This window comes from Salvelinus namaycush, chromosome 37 (genome assembly GCF_016432855.1).
Source record: "Salvelinus namaycush isolate Seneca chromosome 37, SaNama_1.0, whole genome shotgun sequence".
Taxonomy (NCBI): Eukaryota; Metazoa; Chordata; class Actinopteri; order Salmoniformes; family Salmonidae; genus Salvelinus; species Salvelinus namaycush.
This window is the reverse complement of record NC_052343.1, coordinates 10,992,007-11,004,413: the sequence shown is the minus strand read 5'-3', so window position 1 is coordinate 11,004,413 and position 12,407 is coordinate 10,992,007. Positions and strand designations below refer to the sequence as shown.

At 40.5% G+C, this 12,407-nt stretch overlaps 1 protein-coding gene across 1 annotated transcript; it reads right to left on the bottom strand.

Moving 5' to 3' along the window:
* Window positions 1–81: 81 nt before the first annotated feature.
* Window positions 82–11,576, bottom strand: LOC120031618 (islet cell autoantigen 1-like). Its single transcript, XM_038977422.1, has 14 exons — window positions 11,474–11,576; window positions 9,511–9,680; window positions 9,225–9,399; window positions 8,923–8,995; window positions 8,654–8,777; window positions 4,863–5,061; window positions 4,317–4,442; window positions 4,107–4,205; window positions 3,527–3,630; window positions 3,375–3,415; window positions 3,038–3,100; window positions 2,578–2,856; window positions 1,537–1,629; window positions 82–1,306 (listed from the first exon to the last, which is right to left on the bottom strand). Exons 2-14 carry the CDS (start codon window positions 9,525–9,527, stop codon window positions 1,185–1,187), a joined length of 1,515 nt encoding a protein of 504 aa, XP_038833350.1. The 5' UTR covers window positions 9,528–9,680; window positions 11,474–11,576; the 3' UTR covers window positions 82–1,184.
* Between the last annotated feature and the right edge of the window lie 831 nt (window positions 11,577–12,407).

Sequence of the window (12,407 nt, the reverse complement as noted above, 5' to 3'; positions counted from 1 at the left end):
TTGTGGTTGTAACCTGACAATAGAGGAACAATAGCATAGCTTTGCAGCATTCAAATAAAGCAACAATACATAAGATAACAGGAATAAACAAGGCTTTAATGTAAACAATGGCAATAGTTGAATTCTAATAAGTTAGTCTCATTTAGCACATTTTTACTGACAAAATCAAAATGCACACTTTTCAGCACTCCACAATTAAAATATAATTCTAATAATTTTGTTTACAAGCTTAAAACCAGTCACCAATTACAACATATGTATTTTATGCAGGTTAGAATGTGTTATGCACATTTCTCACTCTTCCATAGGTTGCTCTCCAAACAATAGAATACAGATTGTGTACTTGAAAGTGCAGCTAGTTAATAAATGTATACCTAGGCTGGGATGCAATCTGAGGCGTGTTATAGAACAGCGCACCAGAACAGACTAAGGTCATTTACGTTGGAGCCGACATGTGCAGTGGTTACCGTGAATAGGATTTCCACAAACATCTGAGAAAATGCCTTTTAAAAAGGTGCATTGTCAGCGGTCTAGTGCGCTGCTCTATAACACACCTTGAATTTATTCCAGGCCATCTCAAACAAATCAAATGTTAGATATGTTATTGTCAACAGTAACATATCGTGAGTACAATCACAATCAAATAAGGATTACACAAAACATGCAATAAATGTATGATCTATCAGACAAAACTGATACATATTTTACCCTTTCATACTGTATACTGATTTTCCTATTGTTGAGCTGGGTGTAAAGGCCTCATCATTGTCACCACCAGAAACCTTACAGGTATACCCAAATGACAAGGCAATAATTCTGAAAAAGCTAATCATGAATCCTTCGTACATCCTTTGGTTGTTGAAAGCATCTACCCGCTCTGACAACTTAACTTATAAACATTGATAAATCATGTTAAACAAAGACACAAATAACATTTGTTTTCTTTTGGAATTCACGATTTCAAGCTCAATTGATTGATACCATTGAATACTTGTACAGTAAATGCCTCTAACAGCTGGGTCAGGGTAAAATTGTTGTTTAACTCAATGGTAAGGAGTAGGACGGGGGTTGAGAAAGAGATGACCCTAGAACAGATGTTAACAGCAAAATAACCATAACCTTGTTGTGCATTATGCTAACTTATAGCGTAGGAGCTTGCCCTGGATGTGAATCAGGTCGCAGGTCTATGCGTTGTGAAGCTCATGCTCCTGCCCACTCCTGCCTACTGCGTCTGGGTTCGACAGAGGGTCCAAGTCGGCGAACAGGTTGAACCAGGCTGAGAGGTCTTTGGCGGTCTCTGGAGTCTCTGGACAATCAGAACCAGAGGTAAAACATCTCACACAGTAAACTTGGATGTTGAATAGTAATGTCTTGTTTAATACAGGGCTTCATCTGACTCAGACATTGTGCTATTTATACCCAACAAGTACTCCGAAAGCATTCAAACACAGGTTCTTGTTGGAAACACAGCTTTTTTTTATGAGCTAAACCCTTTCAATTCTATTCATAGGTTTTACTCGTTTGGCCCAATCCTACCTCTCACTGCTGTTGGCCTAGAGGGGTTCTGATTGGCTCCAGATGATTGCTCTGTTGCCTGGGAGATGGGCTGTGGAATGCTCGTGGCCCAATCTGGAAGGGAGAGGCAGATTTAGACCCATCTTGAGGGGATACACATCGTTGCTTGATCCAGGAGGCAATAAATTACTTTCACACAGAACTTTTGACTTTGTGCAATAGACAAGAATATTGCAATTATTGAACACTGCATGTCTTCACCAAATCCATGTATGTTCTCCAAAATACAATTGTCAGTCCATAACCATTTCAAAGGTCAAATAAGGGGTACTTATTTATATTTGTCCTGTTTCACGCATGTACAAGTATGTATGTACCCTGTACAAGTGTGGTGTGAAATGGAAACTTATTTAATAATACATTTAGATCCACATGAGGTTAAAAGATTATATTTCAGTATGACTGTTCACTTCACTAGCCCCCATGTGAATATAGACAAACACAAAAACAGGTGAGGGACTACTGTAGTAGTCGCTGCCAGACCCAGAGAGAAATGGAATGGAAAGAGATGAGCAATTAGCTATGGGTAAGCGAATCAAATAGCCAGTGTCAAATAGCCAGTGCCTATTACTTCCACAGCTGTAGTAAAAAGAATTTGGGCCATTTTCTCGCAGCGTGGAAATAGTTAAGCATGGTGAAAAAGAGGTTTATTTGTTGAAGTACTTATTCTGAGAGAAGAAACAAACTGGCCAACTGCACAGCCCTAATTATGTCATTTCTGGGCTCATCCATAAAATCTAACCAACCACAGGGTTGAATTTAATTACACTAATAATACAAATTGATTCAATTGTTTCATGCTTCATACTCTGGTCAGGGATTTCTCCTCAATTTAATCAAGGATGATCTTGTACATGCTCTCTCTCCACAAAATCCTGTGTTCTGGAAGAACTACACGGTGATGCTTCACATGGTTTGTTTTTCAATGAAGAGCAATGCAATCTGACCAATGAATAAATATGCACAACAGTCTTGTATGATCTACAGTATTTGACCTCTGACCTGAGAGAGAAGATTGGAGGTTGTTCCTGTTCTGGTCCAGGAGGTGAGATGGGAGGAAGATGGAGGAGTCTTCCTCCTGCTGGGGTTCCACTAGGCCCCCTCTACTAGTGGCTCCGCTCCCCTGGTCCCCCTTACCAAACACCTCCTGCCACTCCTGTGAGAACTCGCCCTCATCCAGAGACGTGCTGCCCAGGATCTCATTCAACAAGGCCATGCTGTCCCTCTCTCCACCCTCCTCCTGCTCCTGATGAGAGAAGGCTGAGAGAAGATCCTCAGGCCCTGGAATAACCAATCAAATACTGTGTTATTTAGAGGTGGGCAGTGGGGCCTAATAATGGGTAGTTGATATGTTTTTTGGGGTAAAATAAGAAATAATTTCACATGATCTGTTCATATATTTTTCTCTGGTATTCATTTAGGACACTAGGACACACGTTGAGGTGGTGCTTCTGTATATTACCTGTCATTTGTCTATTAAGGTCAATGTCTTCAAAGAATTGTCCAGAAGGTGTCTTGGTTTGAGCTGCACAGGATGATAATGAAAAGTGCATGGTAACTTAATTTAAGGCCTAGATTCAATCAAATTTAGTGTTAACCCGGACTCCATGCAGCCAATGGCAATGTCCATGATAGGTATAATGCCGGCAGCCGCTTGTGGATTTGACAGCTCTAACACAGTTCCACCTCAGACACTGTCAACACAACAGCTGTGCAGGTGTTGGGAATCTGATTTAATTTAGCCTTAAATCCATCAATATAGAACAAGTGTGCGTTACAATGGCACTATGGTTCTTTACCTTCTTCATTGGACTCTTCATTGGGATCTATTGAGATAAGTCTATGGATAACAACAAAAAGCATGTTACATGTAGTGTACAGTATAGGATCCTGTGAAGCCTAATGTAAGACTTTAAATTAATTCTGTCACGTTGTATGGATTTCCACTTACTGGCCATCTGCAGTCTCCTCAAGATCGGTCTTTGTTTTGACTTTCTTCTCCCTCTTTTTCTTCGATCCCTGAGATGACAGTTTATCCATGGGGTCTTGGAGGCTCTGGAAGTAGAAGAATGACATACTGACAATGTCACAAGACATGACGCTGACAACGACACCTTGTGCTGTCATCTAAGTGAGGCCTTGTAGTGAAACACACAGTTCCTTCTTAATGTAAAGTACAACACTGTACGGACACATTTTGAGTATATCATAGATATAAAACAGACTATTCACCGATTCCAAAATCCTGACAAAGATGATACAGCTTACAGAGGGATTGGGCTCCAGAGTGGCGCAGCGGTCTAAGGCACTGCACCTCAGTGCTAGAGACGTCACTACAGACCCTGGTTCGATTCCAGGCTGTATCACAACCGGCCGTGATTGGGAGTCCCATAGGGCGGCGCACAATTGACCCAGCATCGTTGGGGTTAGGGTTTGGCCGGGGTAGGCAGTCATTGTAAACAAGAATTTGTTCTTAACTGAATTGCCTAGTTAAAAAAAAAAAAAAAAGATATGATAGAGGCCTCCCTCACCTTGATTGTAGAGAACTCATAGTGCTGGCAGCCCTTAAAGCTCTCATGAATGGCAGCCATAGTGTGAGACGTCTTCTCCCAGAAGTGCAACAGGGTGGTCTGAAACACACAAATACATATTAGCACCAGGCTGTAGCCAACAATTACTATTATGCAATACTTGCTATTTTACTTTCTGTGCATACACCACTCCTTGATATTCTGGTGTACCTGGTATGTGGTTAAAACATGAGAAAGCAGATTGCAGCGGCTGGCTCCTAATAAATCGACTTTTTGGCAGACATCATTCTTCAGTTTGTCAAAGCTTGTTTTAGTGGATCGCACCTGCACTTGAACCTGAGATGGAGAGAAGAGATATTAAATATTGCCCAACTGAAGACAGGATCATAACTTAGGCACGTAACATTGCACGGAATAATGATCATCACACAGATGTTGCAGGTGCAACTGAAGTCTTTCTCACTCAAGATAACCCCTGAGTGCAACCAACACAAAACAGAAGAAAACATGCCTTTCCCCTAGTTCCCATGAATCAGCTCCATACTAAAGTACACAATTTTACAGTAAATTGCACCATCTAGTGGTAAATATAACAATTCTATTTTCTGTTTGATTCTATGAAATTTAGATGTAATTCTTTGTACAGAAACAGGTACAAATGCTTAATCAATCTGGCCCACAGACTTCTTTCATACTGTTTAAACAGTCCTTCATCCTGATATGACTGAGACCAATATCTAAAGAGAGTATCCAAACCTTGCGGAATTTCTCCATCTGTTTGTGTGTGTCTGGATCGAGCTCCTGGGATACATCCTTCATCCAGAGCAGTGCTCCACGGTATTCCGTCCTGGACTGTTCCATGCGGTTCACCGTCAGCCAGGTGTCAGAGATGGCCCGGTATCGGAAAGTCTCCACCTCCTGGTAGAGGCGAGACAAAGGACTACGCAGAGACAGCCTGAGGGGGACAAAAGACTCATCAACAGACAACAAATCCACTCATCCAAATGAAGTGCAGCTGACACAAGGTGGATGAGTGAAGCGCAGCAGCTGGACGAAAAGATACATTTAGAAAGATGATTGTCTGTTCACCTTTTTTTTCGGCTCCTGAAACTTTCTGACTGGGTTATTGGTCACTAAAGCTTAAAGATGGAGCAGCAAACAATGAGTAAAAATTAACCTATGAACCATTACCGAAACAACATGGATTACCATAGCACTCTCTCAATTATGAGTCATCAGTTTCTATTCAAACACTGGGTACGGTGTTGATACTAGAGGTTGACCGATTATGATTTTTCAACGCTGATACCGATACCGATTATTGGAGGACCAAAAAAAGCCGATACCGATTAATCGGACGATTTTTAAAATGTATTTGTAATAATGACAATTACAACAATACTGAATGAACACTTATTTTAACTTAATATAATACATCAATAAAATTAATTTAGCCTCAAATAAATAATGAAACATGTCCAATTTGGTTTAAATAATGCAAAAACAAAGTGTTGGAGAAGAAAGTAAAAGTGCAATATGTGCCATGTAAGAAAGCTAACGTTTAAGTTCCTTGCTCAGAACATGAGAACATATGAAAGCTGGTGGTTCCTTTTAACATGAGTCTTCAATATTCCCAGGTAAGAAGTTTTAGGTTGTAGTTATTATAGGACTATTTCTCTCTATACGATTTGTATTTCATATCCCTTTGACTATTGGATGTTCTTATAGGCACTTTAGTATTGCCAGTGTAACAGTATAGCTTCCATCCCTCTCCTCGCCGCTACCTGGGCTCGAACCAGGAACACATCGACAACAGCCACCCTCGAAGCAGCGTTACCCATGCAGAGCAAGGGGAACAAGTACTCCAAGTCTCAGAGAGAGTGACGTTTGAAACGCTATTAGCGCGCACCCCGCTAACTAGCTAGCCATTTCACATAGGTTACACCAGCCTAATCTCGGGAGTTGATAGGCTTGAATTCATAAACAGCAAAGCTGCTGGCATAACACACGAAAGTGCTGTTTGAATGAATGCTTACGAGCCTGCTGGTGCCTACCATCGCTCAGTCAGACTGCTCTATCAAATCATGGACTTAATTATAACATAATAACACACAGAAATACGAGCCTTAGGTCATTAATATGGTCGAATCCGGAAACTATCATCTCGAAAACAAAACATTTATTCTTTCAGTGAAATACGGAACCGTTCCGTATTTTATCTAACGGGTGGCATCCATAAGTCTAAATATTCCTGTTACATTGCACAACCTTCAATGTTATGTCATAATTACGTAAAATTGTGGCAAATTAGTTCGCAATGAGCCAGGCGGCCCAAACTGTTGCATATACCCTGACTCTGCATGCAATGAACGCAAGAGAAGTGACACAATTTCACCTGGTTAATATTGCCTGCTAACCTGGATTTCTTTTAGCTAAATATGCAGTTTTAAAAATATATACTTCTGTGTATTGATTTTAAGAAAGGCATTGATGTTTATGGTTAGGTACACGTTGGTGCAACGACAGTCCTTTTCGCAAATGCGCACTGCATCGATTATATGCAACGCAGGACACGCTAGATAAACTAGTAATATCATCAACCATGTGTAGTTATAACTAGTGATTATGATTGATTGATTGTTTTTTATAAGATAAGTTTAATGCTAGCTAGCAACTTACCATGGCTTCTTACTGCATTCGCGTAACGGGCTCCTTGTGAGGCAGGTGGTTAGAGCGTTGGACTAGTTAACCGTAAGGTTGCAAGATTGAATCCCTGAGCTGACAAGGTAAAAATCTGTCGTTCTGCCCCTGAACAAGGCAGTTAACCCACCGTTCCTAGGCCATCATTGAAAATAAGAATGTGTTCTTAACTGACTTGCCTAGTTAAATAAAGGTGTAAAAAAAATATATATATATATATTATTTTTTTTAAATCGGCGTCCAAAATTGGCGTCCAAAATTACCGATTGTTATGAAAACTTGAAATCGGCCCTAATTAATTGGCTATTCCGATTAATCGGTCGACCTCTAGTTGATACAGTACAGGCCTATGTCTGTCATAATACAAAGCTCTCACTGTATGCGGTTTTCTTTCTTGCCTCTATACACAGCAGACTCCTAGCCTGCCCCTTAGGAGCCAATTGACGCAATTTTCTATCTTCTCTGTAAGAGGGAGACTACCATCATAGGCAGCGTGTGAGTTTCAAGTTTGAGGAAGCTACTTTTCACCATAGAACTGTACCTTTATAAGTGTAGCATTCCATGCATCATCACATTTGCAGACTTATGCAAGATAGCCTACTATTCATAATGTGATGAGTAGATTGGATAGTCCTGATTTAGGCTAATAATATAACTCAATCACTGTTTGCAAAAAAAGACTGTTCAATGCATGGCTGACTGCGTAGTGACGTAGAGCTATAGGCTATATTAGATATGTTTCTTCTCCTTTCTTTGCACGGGAAAAATGTGGCCTTTTATAAACACATTTCATGAAATTCTACTACACTTTATATGACCGGAGACATAAACAGAATCTTTTTTATAAATACGACAAAAATTACAAGGTAACCTACTCTGCTGAGAACGACAAACAGATTTTTAAAAATGGTCTCCCCTTCTCCTAGGCCTAATATACGAGAAGGAGACACACAAATACTTACAATATGACGTCAATCTAACCCGGAAGAGGAAATTATTGTCCAAAAACAAACTTTCAAGTGGCCCTGATCAGTGAACGTGCACTCACTGGTGATATATAGCTGATGATCTCAGCTGGTGCTGATATGTTTGTTCGCTCAATTAAGTTGAGAATTTTGATAACTAAAAGACAGTCTTTTCATCGTCTTCTCTTTACAGCAATAGCCATTTGCTTTCAAAACTATGTTTACCCACGATTGTATTTTCAAATATTGCAATATGCCTGGCTGGGCCTCTACTTTTCACTGACAGTCGCAACTCAACAATCATCTATTTGGTATTTGCCGCACACGCTGCAGAAATTCCGACTGAAGGCAATGCAATTTAAAACAATCCACAGCTAATCTTTTTTATGTATTTTTACATTTAGAAGATGCTCTTATCCAAAGCGATTTACAGGTGCAATTAGGGTAAAGTGCCATGCTCAAGGGTACTAAACACATTTTTCACCTAGTCGGCTCAAGGATTCAAACCAGCGACCTTTCAGTTACTGGCTCAACACTCTTAACCGCTAGTCTATCTGCCACCCATTTTAAAGAAGCTAATGATCCTCTGTGGCCAAATCATGCTTTCTGGTGTAGTAGCCTATGTTGAAGGATTTGTATAGACAGGAGTAGGCTAATTAGGCTATATAATTTTGGCAATTAAATTCCCTTAGCCTTATGGACACACAGTAGTTATAGGACACGCCTATAACTACTATCCTACATGTCCGTCTTGCTACACTAGTAGTCTGTCTCGTCTCCTCTGGTAGAGTGAGAGAGACTACTATCCTGCATGTCTGTCTCTCTATCTACACTGCAATATCCAGTCTGTCTGTCCTCTGGTAGTGTGGTCCAGGTACAAACCTCTGCTGGGAGGAGAAGCAGAGGGCCTTCCCGGTAGCCTGCATGATCTTCCCAGCCCTGGTCCGGTCCTGGGAGCCCTGTGAGCGCAGGAACCGCCCCAACTCATTCTCCTCCTGGGATAGAACTGAAGAGGAGGGATAGAGCCACATGGTAGAACTCAGAGGATTGAACAGGGCTTCAGAATCCGGGTCCAGAAGAACCTTGGGTATCCTGATGTAACTGGGTCCGAGATGGAAGTGGGTGCCAGATGTGAGGGTGAAAAGACTCACAGCAGATTCTTCTCTGGTACTGCTCGATCACCTTCAATAGCTCCATGCACGTTCTCTGGACAGAGTGAAACACCTACAATAAAATGGAAAAATGACTTATGCCAGTCAACAAATATATGCATTTTATACAAATCTTTAACAGTCATCTGCCTGTGTTGTGTGTGAGATGAACAAAGGTTGATACTTGATATTGTCCGCTCAGGTCTTTGGTAATTGGAGCAACAGTTGTCTGTGTATCTATGACAATGTATTCATGACACAGTAACAAAACAGATTTGAAGCATTTGATCTGTGAAGCTAACCTCCAGTTTGCCATCCAGGTCTGCGTCTGACGCCACGACATGTTCGTCCTCTTTCTTTCCTGTGACCTTGATGATCTTCTGTTTGGTTTTCCAGTACTTTTGCTGGAACTTGTTCACAACAGATGAGTCTTGGCTTTCAATAAAGCGGTCAAAATACTCCCGGGAGTAGCCACCACTGCAATGACATCCGAAACAGTCAGTCTTGTTACTTTATCAACCATATGGCAAAAAACAAGTACATTTGTGATGTTAATTCAAAGAATATGGTGAGTGTTTTTGTACTCACTAATTTCCCCTCTCCATTTTGTCAGGTTACATGTTATGTCATGGCTTTGCAGGCCAACTTCAACTCCCTTCACCAGGTCGGTCTGGACCAATGGTGTTGACAGTGGACTAAAACTGTATGAGTTTCTACCTGCCCATTGGTTGAGGTCAAATATTAACCAGAAGTAGCTACTGTGAAAACAAAGTTGACATCAACACCATTATGAAAAGTGCACCTGCTGCCCCACCTGTTATCCTAGACAGTCATGGGCAAATGATTGGGAGAATGGTCAATTTATTAGCCCAATCCTTATGTTATTTTCATGCATGAATGGATTTTTTTGAATACACAATACCATTCAAAAGTTTAGGGTCACTTAGAAATGTCCTTGTTTTGTAAATGACTATTGTAGCTGGAAACGTCAGATTTTTTATGGAATATCTACATAGGCGTACAGAGGCCCATTATCAGCAACCATCACTCCTGTGTTCCAATGGCACGTTGTGTTAGCTAATCCAAGTTTATAATTTTAAAAGGCTAATTGATCATTAGAAAACCCTTTTGCAATTATGTTAGCACAGCTGAAAACTGTTGTTCTGATTAAAGCAGCAATAAAACTGGCCTTCTTTAGACTAGTTGAGTATCTGGGACATAAGCATTTGTGGGTTCGATTACAGGCTCAAAATGTCCCAAAACTGCCTAGAAGGCCAGCATCCTGGAGTCGTGTCTTCACTGTTGACGTTGAGACTGGTGTTTCGCAGGTACAATTTAATGAAGCTGCAAGTTGAGGACTTGTGGGGTTCTGTTTCTCCAATTAGACACTCTAATGTACTTGTCCTCTTGCTCAGTTGTGCACCGGGGCCTCCCACTCCTCTTCCTATTCTGGTTAGTGCCAGTTTGCGCTGTTCTGTCAAGGGAGTAGTACAGGCGTTGTACGAGATCTTCAGTTTCTTGGCCATTTCTCGCATGGAATAGCCTTCATTTCTCTGAACAAGAATAGACTGATGAGTTTCAGAAGAAAGTTATTTGTTTCTGTCCATTTTGAGCCTGTAATTGAACCCACAAATGCTGATGCTAAAGATACTCAACTAGTCTAAAGAAGGCCAGTTGTTTTGCTTATTTAAATCAGAACAACAGTTTTCAGCTGTGCTAACATAATTGCATAAAGGGTTTTCTAATGATCAATTAGCCATAAACTTGGATTAGCTAACAATGTGCCATTGGAACACAGGAGTGATGGTTGCTGATAATGGGCCTCTGTATTCCTATGTAGATATTCCATTTATAATTTTTTTTTTTAAATCGGATGTTTCCAGCTACAATAGTCATTTACAAAATTAACAATGTCTACACTGTATTTCTGATCAATTTGATGTCATTTTAATGGACTTAAAAACATATATTTCAAAAACAAGGACCCCAAACTTTTGAACAGTAGTGTACCTTTAAAAAAAAACATGTATATAAAATGTATCATGTTTGGGGACTCGATCTTGCTCGATACAGTTGAAAACAAAAAATGAATTATTCATTGAGAAATACGTAAGCTATATATTTTTAGATATTCAATAACCTTTAACAAAATGAAACAAGGCTCAACCTATCATGCTAGTCTAGTCTGTTGGCTAACAGTCCACACCCGAAAGGGCCTGGCAATACTCTGTCACGATTCAGCAGCCTCTGATAATAAGGTGCCTGGTTTTAGGCCTCTCGCTGAGAAGGCAAGCACGCACCTTGTTCAAGACATTCTCATCGGATAGCCAAGGATAATGCCATAACATAAGCCTTATAATAAATTGGTTCCTGCATGTGAGTGAATGAATGTAATGTCCGGCTATATTCGGCCGCCGTACCAGAATAAACACAGAACGCTTCACATCATCACCGTATGTGAACCAGACTGCCCTCTCCATATTCTTGTAGCCGCCAATAAACACCTATTGACCAAAGCAATTAATTTACATTGAAAATCAAGATCACATACCTTGCTGTGTTGATAGCCTACCATTCAGCTATAGCCAACGTCCATACATTTATTCTACTATTATTGACTGTAGGCAATACAGCGTAACCAGCTGCTCATTCTGTTGAATACAATCCTTGCGCAGAATGGTTGATGACGTCATGTAAAACGCACCAAACTCGCTCCCATAAAAAAGGGTGCAGTCGCGTTTGTTGATCAAATATTTGGGATTAGCAAATAAAGCTGCAGAATATCCTCCCTGCGTTACATAAGTGTTTGGCGTGAAAAAAACGTTACAAATAATTTTTTGGGGAAAAAATTATATACATTTTTTATTGTAGGCCTATGCGAACTGTAGTGGCCTTAATTAAGGACTCGGTTGATAGTAAATATGAAAAATTACATTAAATGGGAACAGTAGGTAAAAATAGCGCTTCTTGATGCCCACTACAGAGGACATTTACAAACAATCTTCTATTTAATGTGGAAAAATAATAATATTACACTGCTCTGAAAACTCACCTAACTATTCCTGAGATATGTACCTGTTAAGCTCCGTTTATACCTGGTTCTAACTTGCATCCTTTGTCTTGTCGACATTCTGATTGTGCCCTCATTTTCAGACAGGTGTAGACGATTACAAGAAGCATTGTGATCTGATTGTGCTCGGACCTTGCAGACCTAGGTTGTAGTCAGGCACGCATTGGTCGCGATCCCCTGCTCCGACGTTGCATGGGCATCAACCAATGGTTGTGTGACACGTCATCGACTGACAGATTGCTATAACGTATGTGGTTAGTTGATACCTAAAATACATATTCTGTCGTTGTAAAATCTGGCAGCAGTCAGCAACGCCTGCCGATTTGGACAGTGAAACCATTTAAATCATCATGATCCCGCCTCCTAATCATTGCCAGGTGGCACGATTGACTTATGACATCAATATCTGTCTTCA

Bases quoted from the DNA above. Each gene is read 5' to 3' on its own strand.
- LOC120031618 (XM_038977422.1), bottom strand. The intron at 5,062-8,653 runs GTTTGTACCTGG...TGTCCCCCTCAG, and splicing joins TGCTTCTCCTCCCAGCAGAG to GCTGTCTCTGCGTAGTCCTT. The intron at 1,630-2,577 runs GTCAGAGGTCAA...TCTCCCTTCCAG, and splicing joins CCTCCAATCTTCTCTCTCAG to ATTGGGCCACGAGCATTCCA.